Raw genomic sequence first — 21,879 nt, forward strand, 5'->3', positions numbered from 1 at the left:
AAATGCAAAATAACCTAATGAGCTACACTATATGGCAAAAGTATTTGGACATCTGACTGTTCCACCCATATGTGGTTCTTTAGCAAACCTCGAGGCACACAATTGTGTAGGACGTCTGTAGAGGCAGGAACATTAAAATCTTCCAAAAAGATCTGCTTTCCATGGGTTGGAGTGGAAGATTCAACCCCATTGAACACCTTTGGGATTAATGTGAACACTGACTGCACCCCAGGCCTCCTCCTGAAATCTTACAAATTTCCACAAGCACACTATCTAGAAGAACATCCAGTTAAAATCTCCATAAACATCTTCCCAGAAAAGTGAAGGTTGTTCTAGCCAATTAAGACTAATGTGAAATCAGACGTTTAAAAACATTTCCATAATCTCATGGTCAGTTATGGTAGAGTTTGAAGCAAGGTAATGTTCTGTAAATTTGTAGTTTCTGCTGGTTTTAAAGCTCAGATATGCACTAAGCACTAGCTAGCTCACTTAGCTTAGGTTACCATGATAACGGGTTCTGCTTCTGTTTTATAATGCAGAAGAAAGTTACAATGCAAATCTCAAGGTGAACATTTCAGGAACTGAGTTACTTTCAGGGATAACGGGGGCACGTGGGGGCACATTGGGGCGGGTTTTTCATTTACAGATTCGTGTGTACTCATGTATATTCATGAGGATTTGCATTTTTCATGAGGATAAACGGTGAGAGATTTGTTTTAACCCTGCACCATTTTTCACTTATTTACTGTGCACAAAAAATTCAGCGATTGTTTATAAGTGATTTGAAAGGACATTTTCAAGTCCACGTCTGTGCGCTTTCAGGATTTTTCATTGAGGTGTTAGCATTAACCTGACCGTTTCACACCTGATGAATTATTTAGATGTTCAATTTGACTTGCAGATTGAAGTGTGCAGGGACGAGGACTTCTGTCCCTCCTGACACGTGTTAATCCCAGACTAATATACACTCATACACATCCCGCATCACATTACAGTCCGGTCACCGAGCACTGAGCTTAGTATTGGCCTTTTATTTTTACAAATAAATTACTTTATGACAATAATATTTATATATTTATTGTATCTATGTGTTTAATAAAAATTCTTTACAGATTTTACATCCTTTTTTGTTTTCTGTTTTGTATTTTGTTGTTTACTTTTTTTACTTGGTTTTATTTATTTCTATTTATTCATTAATCATTTTCTAACTTAGTGATTTATGTCTCTGATTTGTGTTTAATGTCTTTTTTAATAATAATATTTAAGATGGTATTTCATTTATTAATTAATCAATTTATTTATTTACCCGTTTGTTTGTTTGATTATTTTTATTCAATTAAGAAAAATATTTAATAACAGATCATATTAATAATAAACAATTTTAATAATAAAAAGTTATAAATATTGAAAAGTTTAGTCATTAAAGTTATTCTAATGTGTAGTTATTATTATTATTATTTTAATTATTATTATTATTATTATTAATTGTTACTATTATTATGAGGTGAGAACATCCTAGTTTTAAAGCACGCACTGCTTTTTTATTGAATTGAGAAATGTTTTTTATAATAAATAGTTTAGTAATGTCAGGGTTGTGACCGCGAATCAGAAATCCCCAATGGAGTTCAGAGGCTGAGCGACGCCCTCGGAGGAGATCAGAGAATGAGTGACGCCCTCTGCGGAAGGTTGGAGCAGACACTGGGGTACGATGGCGCCCACGGCCGGAACACTGAAGTGGAGTCTCACCACAGTCCTATAAACTTTCCCTTTCACTCTCACAGATACTCTTCTATCACAAATCACTCCTGCTATCACTCTTCTCCACCCACTCCACCCTGCCTGCACTCTTTTCTTCACTTCTCTAACACACTCTCTGTTCTCTATCCATTACTCTGCACTGTTGACCCCAGGTACCTGAACTCCTCCACCTTCTCCACCTCTTCTCCCTGCAACCGCATCCCTCCACTGCCCTCCCTCTCATTCACACACATGTACTCTGTCTTACTCCTACTGACTTTCATTCCCCTTCTCTCCAGCATGTACCTCCACCTCTCCAGGCTCTTCTCCACCTGCTCCCTACTCTCACCACAAATCACAATATCATCCACAAACTTCATAGTCCACAGAGACTCCTGTCTGACCTCGTCCGTCAACCTGTCCATTACCACTGCAAACAGGAAAGGGCTCAGAGCCAATCCTTGATGCAGTTCCACCTCCATCATGAACCAGTCAAAATGAACCAAATACAATCTTCTTTACCAAAAGCTGAGTGTGGTTGTAATAGAAGATCTGTACTTTTTGTCAAGTCTAATGTCACTGCTTCCATATTATCACTCTATTATCACAGATGTAGGAGTGTAAGCCAATCACTATAAACACACACATTACACATTACCCATTACAGGATCGAAAAGAAGAACAAAGGAACATATAAGTTGTGATAATGATGATGAGACCACAAGCAGGTGTAGAATTGATTTTGAATGTAAACCCGATTATTTTGTTAAAGTGAAAAAGAATTTTTCCATGTTACCCTAAAATCACCATCAGATACCAGGATATTATTGTATCTGAATATAAATACTCTTGGAGATATTCTCTTCACTTTCTGAAGAAAAGTGAAGTTTGTGTTTGGCTAAAGAAAAGCAATAGGAAATATACACAGTTGGGATAAAAGTATGTGGACACCTGACAATAAGATTAGCTTCATTTTGAAGTATCCAATTCAAGTTAAAATGAGCTCCACTCTTTTGTGAAGATGTTCCTCCAGATTTTGTGGAGATTCATTTAGCTACAAGGGCGTTAGTAAAGCCGGGTACTGATAGAGGTGAAGAGGCCTGGGGTGCAGTCAGTGTTCACATTCATCCCAAAGGTGTTTAATAGGGTTGAAGCAATGTAATTATAAAAACATTAAATCGTTATTCTTGTCAATAACAGGATGTTGCGTTGTTGTTCTCAGGGTGCTGAGTGCGGAGACGGCGTGAGGCGTAGGAACTTATCGTGTGTTGTACACTGGGGACACTGGCCCAAATCAGGCGGTCCGAGACCTGACGTATATGCTCCAGTTCTCCAAGTGGACAATGAGAAATGCAACGAACAGTTTGGGACAGAGAACGAACCAGAACTGCAGCAGCCATGTTTCATTCCCTGCCCAGGTACACTGATCAGCTGAATCCTTTCTGGGTAACTGACACTACATTTAAACTCTAACTGTAAATTCACTGACACTACAGTCAGTCAGTTGAACCCTGACTTTGTGTCCAAGTACACTGTCACTACAGCTAAACCCTGACTTCCTGTCCAAGTATACTGACACTACAAATAAACCCTGACTTCCTGTCCAAGTACACTGTCACTACAGAAAAACCCTGACTTCCTGTCCAAGTATACTGACACTACAGATAAACTCTGACTTCCTGTCCAAGTATACTGTAACTACGGATAAACCCTGACTTCCTGTCCAAGTACACTGACACCACAGCTAAATCCTTACTTCTTGTCCAAGTATACTGTAACTACAGATAAACCCTGACTTCCTGTCCAAGTACACTGACACTACAGCGAAATCCTGACTTCCTGTCCAAGTATACTGTAAATACAGATAAACCCTGATTTCCTGTCCAAGTACACTGACACTTTAACTAAACCCTAACTTCCTGTCCAAGTACACTGACACTACAGCTAAACCCTGACTTCCTGTCCAAGTACACTGACACTACAGATAAACCCTGACTTCCTGTCCAAGTACACTGACACTACAGCTAAATCCTGACTTCCTGTCCAAGTATACTGTAGCTCATCTAGGAGAAGGAAAACTCTGATCCCAAACCTCCGATGCTTTGCGGCTATACCCACTCATGGGCAAGGCTAAGGGAGTAAACCCCGACAGAAAATCTGGAGACGGAGTCCCTAAGGCGGTAAGACATTGACTTCAACGTCACTCCAGCAACTCCTGCGATGCCGTTGGTGCCAAGCTGTATTGACATTTGTCGTTTCCTTGGGTTCACCAGCTGTGTGGAGAGGGGGGATCTGCTGCATGGGCAACAGCTGATTCTCTATCCTAGCCTGCCCAGGCTTTGTAGCTCCACTGGAGAGGACACTCCAGTGTCGTCTTAAGGCATTGGCACAATACAGGAAGCAGCAGTCTACTGGTTCTGAACCGTAGCTTAATTGGTGTAGAGCTTGGAAGGGGTAAGATCAACGAGAATGGTCAGCGACTGCTGGAGATGTGCTGCTCCCACAGCCTATATGTCACTAACACCTTCTTCAAATGCAAGGAGATCCACCAGGTGTCATGGAGACACCCTCGTTCCCGCCATTGGCACCAGTTGGATCTCGTCATCACCAGCCGCGTGGAACTAACCAGCGTCCTTCTCACCGCAGCTACCACAGTGCCGACTGCGACACGGACCACTCCCTTGTGGCCAGCAAGGTATGAATAATACCCAAGAAACTGCACCAAGCCAAGAAGAAGGGTCACCCACGCATCAACACCTGCTGTACAAGCAACCAAGAAAAGACACAGCAGGTAATCTGCAAGCTTCATGAGGCTCTCGCCAAAGAGACACCAGATGACACCATCGACTCCAAGTGATCCCACCTCCGAAATGCTGTGTACAACTCAGCAATTACTGCCCTCAGGACTGCCAGGAAAAATGCACAGCAGACCGCTCGCCATTGCGCTAACACCTACTGGCTGAACCTCTGCACCAGTATACATATAGCTGCCGAAACCGGGGATGCAAGGGGCATGTACAAGGGTATCAAGAAGGCAACAGGCCCACCCACCTTCAAGATCGTCCCACTCAAGTCCAAGACTGGCGAAGTCATCAAAGACCAGGGAAAACAGCTGCAGCGCTGGGTTGAGCACTATCTTGAGCTGTATGCAACCCAAAACGTTGTCACAGACACCGCCTTAGACGCCATCCCAGACCTGCCAGTCATGGAGGAACTAGACACACCACCCACCCTGGAAGAGCTCAGAAAAGCTATCCACTGCCTCACTTGTGGGAAGGCCCCTGGGATGACAGCATCCTGCCTGAAGTCCTTAAGATCGGGAAACCAGCACTACTCCAACCCCTGCACGAACTCCTCTGCCTCTGCTGGGGACAAGGACACATCCCCCAGGACATGCGAGATGCAAACATTGTCACTTTGTACAAGAACAAAGGAGACCGCAGTGACTGCAAAAACTACCGAGGCATATCCCTTCTCAGCATCATTGGAAAGGCTTTCACCTGCGTCGCCCTGGTGTGTTTGCAGACCCTAGAATCCTGTGTCTACCCAGAGTACCAATGTGGTTTCCGAGCCGGCCGGTCAACTGTAGACATGATCTTCTCACTACAACAGCTGCAGGAGAAGTGTTGTGAGCAGCAGATGCCCCTCTACATTGCCTTCATAGACCTGACCAAGGTGTTTGACCTCTTCAGGCTCCTGCAGAAGGTCGGCTGCCCCCCACGACTGCTGGCTATCATAAGATCATTCCACCAGAACATGCACAGCACAGTGTGCTCTAACTCGTTCTCCGTTGATACTGATGTAAACGGCTGGATTGCCAAAGCATCAGCAGTTATGGCCATACTGAACCAGAGGGTTCGGAACAACCACAACCTTACTGAGAAGACAAACTGCGCATCTACCAGGCCTGCGTGCTTAGCACACTTCTCTACAGCAGCGAGGCATGGACTGCCTACGCGAGTCACGAGAGGAAACTCAACAGCTTCCATCTGCGGCGCATTCTGCGTATCCAGTGGCCAAAGGACAAAGTACCCAACACAGAGGTTCTGGAACGCAGCGGCATGAACAGCATGTTCTCCATTTTTAGCGAGAGGCGCCTTCGCTGGCTCGGCCATTTTAGGAGAATGGACCCAGGCCGCATACCCAAGGACCTGCTGTACGGCGAGCTAGCAGAAGGTGCACGACTGACCGGACAGCCGCGTCTGCGATACAAAGATGTCTGCAAAAAGGACATGAAGATGGCTAACATCAATGTAAACAACTGGGAGAGCTGTGCTGACGACCGCCCCGCCTGGCGTCTTGCTGTCAGACAGGGCGCCCAGAAAGCCAAGGAGGTGAAAAACAAAAACCTCGCCGCAAAGAGCCTCAGCAAGCATCAGCATTCACCTGCAGCAAGTGCAACAGAGACTGTCACTCCAGGATCAGACTTTTCAGCCACTCGCGAAGGTGCAGATAGGACACCCAAACTTGAAGCTACACCATCGTCTCTCGAAGACAGTCGGATGCCGAAGAGAGATACTGTAACTACAGATAAACCCTGACTTCCTGTCCAAGTATTCTGTCACTACAGATAAACCCTGACTGATCCCATAAAGCACATCATTACAGCTGATAAGGTCAAACTTTAGTGTTATGTAACTATATAAGAAATGTTCTGTGTACTTTATCCATGTTTATTATCTATTATTATTATTATTATTATTATTATTATTATTATTATTATTATCTAATTCTGTGATATGTTCGAACCCTTTTTTTCTCCATGTACAATATTGACGACACTCTGAATGTGGCGTATCGAATGTGCCTCGACCAGAGCCTGAGCTTTTTCCATCTCTGTTTCCAGACACTACACTCTCAAGCAGGATTTCAGCTTCTGAAACTGTGGATAAATATGAATAGTAGTTTTACTCATGCTAACTAGCTAAACATCTAACGATTGTAGGAACGATGTGAGCGATCTACATATTCATGCTACATCATTCACTCAAAATGGCCAAATAAGCACCAGAATCACTAAATACCCCACAAATCAGGTGTGTCATGGAGGAGGTGAACTTTACAGATGTTAACGAGGTTAGCATGATTTGCTTTAGGAAAATTGAACTACAGGTGACATTTGCATTAATTGAACTCCTCAGAAGGGTGTAAAAGTGTAGAGAGTGTGTATAGGGCTGGCCCTTAGGAACAATGAGGATAATGAGCACACATAATCAGCATCGCGACTGTCAGATGGAACGAGCGAACTGGTGGAGATGGCTTGCGTGAGTGTCACCCCGCATTTGCTCTTCTCTGAGGGTTATCGGAGTGGCGGGTGTTGATATGTGACCTCCAGCTACGCAGCAAAGGAAGTCCCAAACGTATCATCAGACAGGCACGTAATTACTGCTAGTCTCGTGTCGGGTGGAGAAGGTCAGCGCTCAAGTGCACAATTGCTGACTGCGTGAGAACGTAGATTTTTTTTTTTAAACTTTAGCTAATAAATTCAGCTAACAGTAAAAAAAACAAAAAAAACAGGGATGTATATAATTCTTGATCATTGATTTACATTCCAGGTTAGGATTGAACTGCTGAATTGTAAAGTGGTATACAGGTGTATATTTTGTATTGATGTATGTAGTCTCCTTTCATACGTCATCTGTAGCAGAAGCATCAATACCTCATCAAATGAACGGTTTTCTGTGGTTCCCATGCAGCATAGAGTAGAATGTAACAAGAGCCACATCACATCGCGTACTTTACAGCACAGTAAAATTCTTTCTTCACATATCACAGTGATGTTAGGAAGCTGGGGTCGGAGCGCAGGATCAGCCATGATACATCGCCCCTGACCTTCCCATCAGCAACCGAGAGCCTTAACAAATAAGCCACCACTTCCTCTGAAATGTGACGGCTGAAATCTGATTGGATAGAAACTTTAACTGAAACATGCTCAGAGGTGCAGCAGAAAAGCTATGAAATGAAGAGAAAAGAGAATACTGGGAATAATTGAACGCATAATAATCAACAATACGGTCCCCCTTTTGCTGCTAAAACAGTCCTGAACATTAACAGCAGTTTAAACTACAGGAGCTTGTCAGTGTGTGGCAGTTTTGAGGGACCAGGAAAAATCTTCTGAATATGGACACCCAGAAATTTGAAGCTAGACACATGATCCACTTCAATCCCATCAATGTAGATTGTGTCTGTGTACATAATCTATTATTATTATTATTATTATTATTATTATTATTATTATTGCTATAAGGCTCTACTATTCAGTTTGAGGAATATATATGGTATTAATTTTCGTTCACACAGTTTTCTGGAGCTGCTTCTGCAATTATAATATAATTTATTTTTTATTTGATTTGATTTGATTTGATTTTACACGCTGTGTATAAAAGATCTCGGTTCCAGTTTCCATACAAACTTAATTTCACACGATATTTTTTTTAGACCTCGTGAGGAATTCTTTTTTTTTTTGACAGACAGGCCTGAAATGAACAGATCATGACACCAATCCTGAAGAGTTTGATCCCAAGACCTGTGTCCTGTGGTGTTGAAGATACTTGTATGAAGATCCACTCCTTCATGTAGAACATTTGTATGTTCTATGGAAATTTAGACCACAGAGTCTGGGATGGATTCCTGAACATTCCTCTGACATACGTTAATATGTATAAATTATTTATCAGTGACCAATTTGTAACCTCCTGGCAGAGGCAACCAGGTTTTGATTTGAAATATAACTTAATATTGAGAAGCACAGTGATGATCACAGAAGTTATCTGAGTGAACCTTCATGAAGTTGGGTGCCACCGTCTGTATTTGACCCATGTTTCCTCTGTAGGCGACTGTCACCTGACCGACTGGTCTCTATGGAGCTCGTGTCAGCTGACCTGTGTGGAGGGGCGGAGTTTCGAGGTAGAAGGTCATCAGGCACGTTCACGAGCGGTCATCGTTCAGACTCTGGAGAACCAGGAGAGCTGTCCAGACCAGGAAATCGAGACACGGCCATGTAAAGGTACAGTGCATTATGGGTAATACTCACCATCTTTTTAATAAATCGTATTAATAATAATTAGTAATCATTAAATCCTTCAAATGTCACTTGGCGTAGGGGGGAAGTGCCACAGCTACGAGTGGAAGACAAGCTCATGGAGTGATAACGTGAGGGAGGTGTGGTGTCAGCGCTCAGACGGAGTCAACGTCACAGGTATCGTCATGCCATCTCATCATCTCATCATTTTTTTTATTTGTTTTAATACATTTTTATGTATTAAATAAGTCTGAAAAGGGCAATAATTCCACCATTAAAAATAACATCCAAGACGTTTGGATTTTACCATAAATGATACGTTAATATTTACATGTTATTAGTTAATATTTCTGAAAGTAACCACACTAAAATATAAGAAAGTATTAAAAATGTAAATATTAGTGAACCGTTAAAATATAAAAGTCTTCCACATGCAAAGTCTTTATACAGATTGTGGTTGTGCTATCTATCTGTCTATCTATCTCTCTCTCTCTCTTTCTATCAGACTGCAGTTCTTTCTTGGTGATCAGTAAATGGGGTTGTTGAACACTTCTTCATCATTCATATGCTGTTTTTTTTGTGTTTTTTTATTTTTTTTATTTGGGCTTTGAACTTGAATCTGAATCTGAATTTGATTGAACAAGCATTCGACCTAAAGAAGGCAGCTAGCTCAGCTCCCCCTGACACTCCTCTGCCGTTTCATCCTGTTCTCCGTGTCTCCGTTTGAACCCTTATGAGGTCAGCAGGTATCTCATCTAACACGGAGCCGGTAAGTTTCAGTGAGCAGTGAGGCAGGAGGTGTGATGTTCCAGGGAACAAACGTCACCTTTTTATTTCAGTGACTCGGTTCTTTGAGTCTCGTTCGTCAAAATGAACCAGTCTTTTTGTTGTCGTTTACTTCATTTCGTTCCTTCGATCAGAAATAAAATAAAGTGTTACATGTTCAATAATCAGATCCTCCAACACGTCTACATACACCAACTCTAACTACAGTTCCAATAAGGAAACTATCACAATGCAGAAAAGGACAAATGATGATGAACAGAATGTGGAGCTTCACCTCTCATATCTTCTGGTTCGTGTCTTTAGTTCTTCGTGTGACTCCCATAATTACTGTAACAATAATGGCAAGATTTAGACCAAAAAATCCTGATCTATAGCGATGTGTAGCGTCTTTGGGAGTCACGTGGTAACAGAATGAACGAGTCGGACCAGATGATTTGAGAGATGAACTGCTTTATTCTGTATCCTGTACATATCCTACGAACAAATCGTTCTTGTAAGACACATTAAAGACTCGTTTAAAATAAACGAATCATTCATGAGCGAGTATGTGGTTATGAGTGATGTTCTTTCTACAGTCTTATACAGTCTTATAATCTATTTTAGAATAGATATTATGGAACCAGGAGCTACTGAGCAACTCATAAAATAGCACAACACCTGAGTTCATCACAGATCCAACACCAGCATCTCCATGCCAGAGCCTTTAAACACTCAAAGAGGTCCAGTGTCCAAACTCCACATGAAGTGGAATCCAAACGGTGCTGGCACGTCTCTAGATGGTTGTTTGCTACTTCTTTAAAGGTCCACAATCTTCATGAGGTGGGATGTGACTGGAGCTGGAGCAACCTCAGTACGGGGGTGATTGTGAATGTGTTAGAGTGTGAGTTAGGGGAGCGGTTGTTCAATGGGATTGGATTCTGAATGTTCAAATCCCAGCAACACCAAGCTACCATTCTGGGCCCCTGAGCACGGCCCTTAACTCTGCTCAGTTGTATTGATGATATAAAAGTATGTTGCTTTAGATAAGTATATTTAAATTGTATATTATATTGTATTGTGAGATATATAATATACTGTATAATATATTGTAAAGAATTGTATACTTGTAATATATATATATATTCAGAGAAGTGAAGAAAAGAGTGCAGGCAGGGTGGAGTGGGTGGAGAAGAGTGATAGCAGGAGTGCTTTGTGATAGAAGAGTATCTGTGAGAGTGAAAGGGAAAGTTTATAGGACTGTGGTGAGACCTGAGATGTTGTATGGATTAGAGACAGTGGCATTGAGTAAAAGACAGGAGGTGGAGCTGGAGGTAGCAGAGCTGAAGATGTTGAGATGTTCATTGGGAGTGACGACGATGGACAGGATTAGAAATGAGTTTATTAGAGGGACAGCGCATGTAGGACGTTTTGGAGACGAGGTGAGGGAGGTGAGATTGAGATGGTTTGGACATGTGCAGAGGAGGGACATGGGGTATATCAGTCGGAGAATGCTGAGGATGGAGCCACCAGAAAGGAGGAAAAGAGGAAGACCAAGGAGGAGGTTTATGGATGTGGTGAGGAAAGACATGCAGGTAGTTGGTGTGAAAGAGGCAGATGTAGAGGACAGGAGGGTGTGGAGACGGATGAATCTGCTGTGGCGACCCCAATGGGAGCAGCTGAAAGAAAAAGAATATATATATATACAGTGGAACCCGGTTATCTCGACCTCGGTTACCTCGACAACCCTATTAAGTCGACGTTTTTGAAGTGGAACCGCCAAATTCTCGCTTTTTCTAAGCATTTTTTATCGGTTATGTCGACTTTTTTTATGTCGCCGAACCCTGATATCTCGAGCACAAGGGGGGAAAAATTTGCCATTTAACGTCGGTTATCTCGGTGCAGCCGCAGAAGAACTCGCGGAAGTGGCGGAAAAATCAAGTCTTACAGCTGCTACAGGTGTTGTATTGTATACTGGTGAATCTCTGCTGTTAGTTAGTGCTAGTGTTCGTAGTGTTAGTAGGGCGCGCGGCTTTGGGAAGAAAAGCGCAGCCGTTGAGAGAGTGCCGGTGGGAAGACACGTACCGGGATACGCATGCGCGATAACAACGACCGCGTGAACCAACATATACCAACAATAACGGACAGTGAGAGTGTGGAAGTTTAAATAGGAGCTGGTGATGATGATAAACGAGCACCATATGTGCGCGATTGAAGCCGGGAGCTTCAGAGAAAGTGGCCGAGAAAGCACCTGACACGCTGAAGGGGGCCGAAGGGGGCGTGGCAGGTGGATTCCTGACAGATAAACATGTACTGTATGTATTTTTATAGCATGCCTTCATCAAACAAATCACGGCAACGCTGTTGTGTAAAAAAACCCTTTAAATACACGTGCATGCACATTCTCATTTATTAACGCACATCATGTACATAAAGAAATTTCAAGCACGTTAATATACTGCCGCCATTTTGATTTTCGTTTATCTCGATCATCGGTTACCTCGATGCTTTTTGGCGACCGCCTAGGACATCGACATAACCGGGTTCCATATATATATATATATATTTATTTTTTTTTTTTCTGTACACTGTTTATTTATATTTATATATTCATTTCATTTGTCTTTATTTATTTATATCTATCAGATATTATTGCCTTACTACCTATACATATGTAAATTTTCCAGTGCAACCAATGCACTTCTGGTTAGATGCTGACTGCAGTTCGTTTCCTTGTACTGTAACTTGTGCAGTGACAAAGTTTAATCAAATCTTATTTAATCTAATCCAAACAGGGCATCTGCCAAGTGCCATAAATGTAAATGTAAATATACTGTAAAACCAAAATCTGTATTGATGTATACAGTAAGAAATATTTACATATTTAGCCGAGTCTAAGCACCAGTATTTATCCTGCACAAACAACTGTGTACTTTCCATATCAAGTTGCGTTTTATGTAAAAATGTAAATCGAGATATATTCTGTGTATGTGCTACTCAACCCTGAATTGTGTAATTTACTAGATTAGACACAAGGACTGAGGATTGGGATCAGGGTCAGATCTCGGCTCCGATTCCCAGCAACCACTGCAGCATCTGAATGTGGCCGTCTTTTGCTCGTAATCAGCCACATTTACATTTACGCAACTTTGCAGATGCGTTTACAATTTTTTTATTCATACAACTGAGCAGTTGACGGTGAAGCGACTTGTTCATTGGCTCTGCAGTGGTAGTGGGATTTAAACTCATGACCTTCTAAACAGAACAACATCTTAAACACAGAGCTACCCCTTCCCATAGACTACACACACACACCCCTTTATACGCTTTCTTTGACCCAATTCCAGGACATTTTTTTTTTAAGTTTTTGGATTAGACTTTGTTGCAGATCTGTTTTTCGTCCTCGTGTTTGATCTCCTCTTGCCCAGTGTCAGCAGTCTGGCCTGAATGCTGACGGATGGCTGCTTTGATTGAATTTTCATTAAGTCTGTTTTAACCTGCAGCAGTCTGTGCATGCATTGCTTCTGTCCATCACTAGGTCTTGTTTTTAGCTGCTGTGTAATTTGTGCAAACAGTCAGCAGTGACGAACACTGAAGAAACCCAACACTGATAAAACTGACCGCTAATAGCAAAAATACTTCACACTCTATAGAGAACTAGCGGACTCATAACTAACAAACTAGCCTAGCATCGCAGGTTTTATGTAGCTTTGACTCGCATGAACGATGCCCCACCCATAGATAGATAGATAGATAGATAGATAGATAGATAGATAGATAGATAGATAGATAGATAGATAGATAGATAGATAGATAGATAGATAGATAGATAGATAGAAAGAAAGATGGAAAGAAAGATGGAAAGAAAGATGAGAAAATTGTTTCTTTTGTTTTAGGACTATTTTACTATTATCAAGCTTCTAGCTACGCTGCCCCATACCTGTGGAATTAACAGAATCAGAAAGTGGACCATGTGGCTAATTATATCATGCTTTTATGCTAACACTTGGTTAATGTTACTGTAAAGAGACAATTGTGAGGAAATACCTGTATCCACCCGGACTGGACCAATCAAATCTTCTGTAGTAACCTCAAATACAGACCCCTTCGATTTGATTGGATAGTTCAAATGTACACTCTATATATGTGTATTGTGTATATATTGTGTATTGTCTGTGCATTCTCTCTCTCTCTCTCTCTCTCTCTCTCTCTATATATATATATATATATATATATATATATATAATTGCCGGATGTGTTCATCATGGTGGATTTGGTGCTGATTTAAGACTTTAAATTAGGTAAAACAAATGTTTAGTGATAAAGAATAATTTTTCAGTGGAGTTTATTTATTATTTATTTTTTATTTTTTATCTGAGTGAAAAATGTCATGAACAAATGTTTAATTGCAGGTTTTAATTTTGCCTCGTTTATATATTTATTTATATTTTTACTAAAAATGGTCAAACAGAAATGTGTGCTGCATTCAATCGCACGTTAATAAAATGAGCGTGTTAAAATTAATCTGCGTTAACGACTTATTAACACCTTTATTTTGACAGCTCTAATATATATATATTATATATATATATATATATATATATATATATATATATATATATATATATATATATATATATATTTATTCTGTGTGTAGTGTGTTGTGTGAATAGATTATAGTTTGTGTGTATTGTGAATTATTGTTGTGTTTCTCTGGAGTCGTTTTACAGTATAAATAAATAAACACCTTCTTTTGTTTATTAATGAAGTGAATCACACACTTTATTTTTCTTCTGTCCTCCAGTGCTGTTTATCGATCATCAACACACTCATCAATAACAAATGCACACACACACACACACACACACACACACACCGTCATCATCATCATCATCAACAACCCTCACACATTGTTTATTCAAAAACACACACACACACACACACACACACACACACAATGATAGAATCTATCTATCTATCCCTTTCTCATTTTCTTCTTTCTCCATGTATTTTTTATAGCCCCTTTTCTTCTCTTCCCTTTATTTTCCTCTTTTTTATGTTGTTCTTTTTCTTCTTCTTTCAAATGAATGCTGATGTAAGAGTGAGAAGGGGCTTTTGGGTAGTTTGTTATAATATAAAGATTTGTGTGTGTGTGTGTGTGTGTGTGTGTGTGTGTGTGTCTTTACTCTCAATTTGAAAGTAATATCAGTATGAAAGTCTCATCATCAACTTTTGACCAATAAGAATTCAGGACTGGACAGCGCCGTCGGTGGAGGAAACGTACAGAATATGACTGAAATGACGTTGTGTAGAATGAGCTTTTCTGTACGGCACTCTGATTAGAAGTCACGTTTGGTCTCCGGATCATTTGACGGCTCTGTCAGAACTTTCATAAGGTTATCAATGGGCTGCTGAGAGACGGGGATTGTGGGTAATGACTCGTGCTGCAAATAACAGGGAAAAGGAAGAAAATTGGCTTGTTCGGATATAAAATAGATATTCATTACAGTTTTTAAGAACAGGGAAGGGGATTATGGCTCGGATGTTAGAGTGAACACTGACGGCATTTCTATCCTCGACTACAGTATGTGAGAAGAAAGGATCGTGGGGAGCTTGATGAAGTGTGTATTGCTCATCCCTCAGCTCTGACATCACGCTCCTTCTCTCTCCTCTTTCCTCTTTTTAAAGGTGGCTGTTTGGCGGTGAACAAGCCGACGAGTGTGCGTCACTGCCATCCTCCCTGCACCAAACCTTTCTCTCACTGCAAACAGGTCACCTTCTCTTCACCTCTGATCTACTAATCTGTTTATAATACACTTTTTTTACCCTTATATACACTGTATGGCCAAAAGTATTGGAACTCCAAAATATATCACCCATATGTGGTTCTTCCCCAAAGTTTTATCACAAATCCAAAGGCACACAATTCTGTTTATAAAATCTTCCATTCTCATTATCCAAGTGTGTTCCAGCATGACACAAAGTGCACAAAGCCAGCTCCATAAAGATCTGCTTTCCATGCATTGGAGTGGAAGATCTTGTGCTATAGAGCTTCAACCCTACTAAACAAGATGAATGTGTGAACACTAACTGCACCACAGGTCCTCGCCTTCTTACCGACATCAGTACGTGACTTTACTCATACCCTTTTGGCAGAAAGTATCTCACAATCACAAATTCTAGTGGATCATCTTTCCAGAAGAGTGGAGCTCATTATAAGAGCAAATAAGGGACAAAATATGAAATGGGATTAAAAAAATTGAAAAAAAAGGATATTCCAATCTTGGTCATGGTTGGGTGTCCACAAACTTTTGGCCCTACAGTGAATCATCAACCAGTACACACAATCAGCAACGCTAATCAATAAAGAAAATAGCTGAATGTGTCAAACTTTTCTTTTACACACACACACACAAACGCACACACACACACACACACACACACACACTACCACACATGAACAAACACTGAATTACAGATGTTGTGTGTGCTACAGAGCGGAGTGTGTGGTTGTGAGAAAGGCTACACGGAGGTCATGAACACACACGGATTCCTGGATTACTGCACCAGGACCCCAGGGGGCGCCGGAGACACCAGGAAAGCCGATGTGAAGAGCAGCTCGGGGAGGGTGAAACCGGGCCCGTCTCAAATCCACGACTTCTTTGGCGAGTGGTCACTACAGGCCCTAAGCCCAGGTTACTCTCTCCATCTTCATCATCATCATTAGCAGTAGCAACAGCAGCAGTTTAACACTCTGCATTGGTTTCTTGTGTATCATACTGCATTACTTTAGAAAGATGGATGGATGGATGGATGGATGGATGGATGGATGGATGGATGGATAATGAGACAGACAGACAGACAGACAGACAGACAGACAGATAGATAGATAGATAGATAGATAGATAGATAGATAGATAGATAGATAGATAGATAGATAGATAGATAGATAGATAGACTTGGAGAGGTGACGGGTAAAGGCAGTGGGATTGAGGGAGGGTTTATCCCCCTCGCTGATTTACAGTGGACGCCTGTGTGGTGTTTATGAGGCTGAAAGACACAGGCTGATATAGAACACGGTTTAACACGCCGTCGTTTAGGGAACACTTTCATTACACTATGATTTGTATCTGCTGTAACGTGAAAGACAGAGCTGCTTTACTGTTAGCTTTAGGCTATTCTTGATTGGATCTAAATTTAGTGCTGGGGTCCAGGGCAGCTTCAAGCTCCTCCATCTTACAGCAGCTCCGAGCTTCCTGCGGCTCTGTGATTTACACGACAGGGAAATGTAGCAGGTTATGAATGTGTGTATAATTATAGTAATTACTGATTAAAATATCATCTCAAAGGTTCACGATCGATCAGAAAGGCCGACTTAGTGCTTTAAGATCCACACACAAGAGGATTAGCGTGTCTAAATGAGCCGATTAGCACCATTTTTATGCTTTAATCTGCAAACTTTGATTCAGAAAAGAGGCCACGTCCCATCCCAGAGACTTGTGCTGGGAATTTATTGGCAAGACTTTTAAAGAACCCTTCAATATCCAATCAAAAATTCTGGAAACTACTTACCCTGTAAATGCAGTGTGTGGGCTCACTGACTTCCAAATTCAGTTCTACATCGAATCTCTGTATGACTCTATGTGGAACCATTCAATGTTCCTCCCCAGAGAGCTTCATTTGTTCATGTGTTTCTGATCAAGAGAAGGTTTCAAGTAAAACTTTAACTGGAAGTAAAGAACTATGGAATCCATAATGACTGGATCGCTAAATAACCAGGTTCTAGATAATGATGTTTGTGCCACATGCTGACCCGGTTAATAGGCACACTACAGAGATCCATTAAAGGTTCCTTCAGAAGAACAACCAATCAATGTTGTCTTGCTTGGAAAGTTTAGAGACCTTGAGGGAAAGGAAAACTTTTAGGAAGCTAATGATTATCCAGTGAAGCGATGAAGAAACCTTTGAAGAGTACTTTGTGTGCTAAGAGCTAAGTGTGAAACTCCTTAAAGCAAAAATAATGAGACATCTTTTATACTTCAGACTCAGCCAGTTAACACGTGCGCCCTTCAGAACAAAGGGTTCTTAAAGGGTTCGCTCAATAAGAAAAATAAGTCTTCAGGGTCTGCCATAAAACCCATAACTCTGGGTTCCAACCAAAACAACCCAAGAAGCTCGAGGGTTCTGCAGTGTTTAATAGAGTAGAATGTTTGAAATGGCTGATGGGTAGATCACACATACAGTAGGAGTTTCAGAGTCATGTGTGTTTGGTATTTATGTAGAACACATCTGGAACATTTTTATCCTCCTCACCTGAGATCTTCGGTGAGGCTTCAGGTTTTTAAGGAATTCTAAAGGAAATGTTTGTGGCAGTAATTTGTTTTCGCTGTTCTGCTGACTGGGTGCTGAAAGTCACATCACTCTGATTTGGTGGAGAATATTAGTGAAGAACCTGAGATTTTACACGTGCTATGAGCTACACGTGTCCAGGAAGCAAAAATCATCTTAAAGCTAGCAGACAAGCTGACTAGCATGCTAGGTATAGAGCCTGGGTTCCACTCAGCTGTAGAGGAGATGTTTGAGCAAAATAAATATGATATGAATGATCTGTGTTGATCCATAAGGATGGAGGTAAGGAGCCAAAAGAAAAAACGCACCCCCGTGATGTTACTTAGAAACTGCAAAATGAAAACGATGTTATACTAAATTCATCGAAACTTTATTCTGACCAGATTTCATTTATGGATTATACATTTATGGATTCATTTAAGATGCCCAGAGTGACTTTTCTCATTTATACAGTTAAGTAATTGTGGGTTAGGGGCCTTGCTCAAGGGCCCAGCAGTGCCTGGGATTGGTGCTGGGATTTGAACCCATGACCTTCAGTATCCACCGAGTTACCACTTCCCATTTCATAAGTGCTGCGGTGTAAAAATCCCTAATGTTTCTTCTGTGTGTTTATACAGATGGACGGATTAAGATGTGGGTGTACGGAGCCACCGGCGGAGGATTCATCCTCATCCTCTTCATCATCACTGTGTCCTTTCTCTTCTGGTATGTATGAGGTTTTACATGGAACATCACATGATGTGTGAAGTGTTAAAAAGAACCTACCATGAAGAACGCACCGTGAAACACACCGAGAGACGGAAGGCTCGAGAAAATTAATCGCACTTGTCACACACTGTTATCTGATTTGATAATGATTTTATGTGTGTGTGTGTGTGTGTGTGTGTGTGTGTGTGTGTGTGTGTGTGTGTGTGTGATTACCATATTGGCTGCATGCTCCAGCGCTGTTGGCAGTGAAGTGTTGAGGGGAACGTTGAAACGTGGCATATTACTGCCACCATGTGGGGCAGCAACGAGCTGAAAGAACAAAAAAATTTCCTATCTGGTTCAACCCCAAATAAAAATCCAGACCTTCTCAAGCTGCATTATCAGCAATAGATCATACATGAAGACAAGGAAAAGATCTTCAAGATCCAAGGAAGAAGCAGTATATAGAAGAATAAAGATTTATAAGGAACCCTATTGCAGGATGTGCTTCTAGGGTTTGAAAGCATGATGGTTGGTTTATGGACTTCCAGAGATCCTAAGGATCAGGTATTATGGTGCAATGACAGTGTTGGATTTAAGGAACACTAAATGCAGGACACTAAATACGCATGCCGTTTGAAGAGCAAAACTTTACAGCTCCTTGAAGATCCAGAGCCATAAGGAACACAGGACCCTGAGAACAAGCACCCAGTGGGTTGTAAAGAACATCACAGAAATATTTAGAAGAAAATCTATGTAAACATTTTGCATCAATAAACCTAAAACATAACAAATACCTGCAGACTGGATTTGCATTTCAGATACACGTAAAAGAAATAAACAATTATTAAACAGAATTAAACTAGAACAGAATCTGCCTTCCAGAGTCTCCCAGACATGTTCAATATTTCAATCCCTGTCACCAAAATGCTTCTGTGTCAGTAAGGGATCAGGGAAAGTGAATCTTCCATCTAAATCCAAAGTGTGGTACCAAATGATCCACAGCATGGTACCAAATGTTCCAGAATGTGGTACCAAATGATCCACAGCATGGTACCAAATGTTCCAGAATGTGGTACCAATGATACACAGCATGGTACCAAATGTTCCAGAATGTGGTACCAAATGATACACAGCATGGTACCAAATGTTCCAGAACGTGGTACCAAATGATACACAGCATGGTAACAATTGTTCCAGAATGTGGTACCAAATGATACACAGCATAGACCCAAATGATACACAGTGTGAAACCAAATTATCTGCAGCCTGGTAACAAATGATCCACAGCGTGGTACCAAATGATCTGCAGCCCAGTACCAAAAAATCCACATTGTGGTTATAAATGATCCACAGCGTGGTACCAAATGTTCCAGAATGTGGTACCAAGTTATACACAGCATGGTACCAAATGTTCCAGAATGTGGTACCAAATGATACACAGCATGGTACCAAATGTTCCAGAATGTGGTACCAAATAATACACAGCATAGACCCAAATGATCCACAGTGTGAAACCAAATTATCTGCAGCCTGGTATCAGATGATAAACAGCACGGTACCAAATGATCCACAGTGTGGTACCAAATGATCTGCAGCCCAGTACCAAAAAATCCACATTGTGGTTATAAATGATCCACAGCGTGGTACCAAATGTTCCAGAATGTGGTACCAAGTTATACACAGCATGGTACCAAATGTTCCAGAATGTGGTACCAAATAATACACAGCATAGACCCAAATGATCCACAGTGTGAAACCAAATTATCTGCAGCCTGGTATCAGATGATAAACAGCACGGTACCAAATGATCCACAGTGTGGTACCAAATGATCTGCAGCCCAGTACCAAAAAAATCCACATTGTGGTTATAAATGATCCACAGTGTGGTACCAAATTATCCACAGCGTGGTACCAAACTATCCACAGTGTGGTACCAAATAATCTACAGCCCGGTACTAAGTGATACACAGTGTATTAAAAAATGATCCACAGCTCGGTACCAAATGATCCACAGGTGTATAGGGACCCCTGAGTTAAATGCTTTTGTGTTATATTTGTGTTACATTATGTTACTAAACACCCACAACCATTTCTCACAGAGTGTTGGCTTGTAGTGCATTATGGGTAAGTTGTAGTGCATTATGGGTAATGTGTAGTGCATTATGGGTAAGCTTCTGGACCTGATGATCTCTTTCTCTGATTTTTCTCCTTCTCAGCAGTCGACCAGTTAAGCAGAGTAACTCCCCTCCACTGCAGAAAGCCCTGTCTCTGGCCTATGATGGCGACGTGGACATGTGACCAAACCCTCCAGAGAACCAGAAGCTTAACTTTGGACCACGGGCAGCATCTCAGACCCAGAGAGCTTCACCGATCCCAGACAATGGGGAGGATTTTGGAGCGTATTTCAGTAACCTTTAGTTTTGACTTGAGAGCAGGACGAGGCTTTGTAAGGAGCCGGAGTCTCGGCGTCGCTCTCACCACGGAGATTTATCATCACTGGGACGACAGATGTGTCTGAACTTTGAACGAACACATGGCACCTGGCCGCTGAGGAACCCACACTATGCACTATATTAGTGCTCTCTTTCAAATCTGCTTTTTTTTTCAGACTGGTTTTTAGTGTGCGTTCGGGTTTTTGTTCCATTGTGATGCAGCTGGACTTCTTATCATCTGATGTATCTGAATGTGTACAAGCAGGTCTGATCTTTATCTTCTTCTGAAACCAAAAGAGATTGTCGCATCAACCCAAGTTCTGCCCCTTTTTGACTTTAAGTCCTGTAGCTTGCACCCTCAACCACCAGCATCGATCCTCCAGGCTCATTTCAATGCATTAATATTGGCACCTCCGAATAAAGTTCCTGCAGGTTGTTCACTTACATGGGCTCCATTCCATCTGAATTACATGAAGGTTCTTCACTGGTTCAACTGGCTCTTCATACATTGCATCTGTATTGTTGCATAAAGGCTCTTCACTGGTTCTTCATATAGTCCATCTGTATGGTTGCACGGAGATTCTTCACTGGCTGTTCATAGATTCGAACTGGATGGCTTCATGAAGGTTCTTCACTGGTTCTATATACATTTCATCTGCATTGTTACACAAAGGTTCTTTACTAGTTCTTCATATATTCCATTTGTATGGTTACATGAAGGTTCTTCACTGGTTACGCCGGTTCGTAATACATCCAGTCTGTATGGTTACATGAAGGTTCTTCACTGGTTTTACTGCCATGCTGCAGGTTAAACATTATTTCAGTTTTACTAATTTCTATGGCAAACAGGAAGTGTTTCTTCTCCTCCTCCTCCTCTTCCTCGCTTAT

At 41.3% G+C, this 21,879-nt stretch overlaps 1 protein-coding gene across 3 annotated transcripts in view; it reads left to right on the plus strand.

Moving 5' to 3' along the window:
• The window catches only part of thsd7ba (thrombospondin, type I, domain containing 7Ba), a 266,155-nt gene extending 244,720 nt beyond the window's left edge, over positions 1 to 21,435 (plus strand). For all 3 annotated transcript variants that reach the window (XM_046845273.1, XM_046845275.1, XM_046845274.1), the window contains 7 exons: positions 2,960 to 3,155; positions 8,570 to 8,743; positions 8,840 to 8,935; positions 15,209 to 15,291; positions 16,017 to 16,215; positions 18,487 to 18,574; positions 20,776 to 21,435. In XM_046845273.1, coding sequence (XP_046701229.1) covers positions 2,960 to 3,155; positions 8,570 to 8,743; positions 8,840 to 8,935; positions 15,209 to 15,291; positions 16,017 to 16,215; positions 18,487 to 18,574; positions 20,776 to 20,857 — 918 coding nt within the window. In that variant the 3' untranslated portion in view covers positions 20,858 to 21,435. The remainder of the gene's footprint in view (positions 1 to 2,959; positions 3,156 to 8,569; positions 8,744 to 8,839; positions 8,936 to 15,208; positions 15,292 to 16,016; positions 16,216 to 18,486; positions 18,575 to 20,775) is intronic.
• The last annotated feature ends 444 nt before the right edge of the window (positions 21,436 to 21,879 follow it).

This window comes from Silurus meridionalis, chromosome 3, assembly GCF_014805685.1.
Source record: "Silurus meridionalis isolate SWU-2019-XX chromosome 3, ASM1480568v1, whole genome shotgun sequence".
NCBI lineage: Eukaryota > Metazoa > Chordata > Actinopteri > Siluriformes > Siluridae > Silurus > Silurus meridionalis.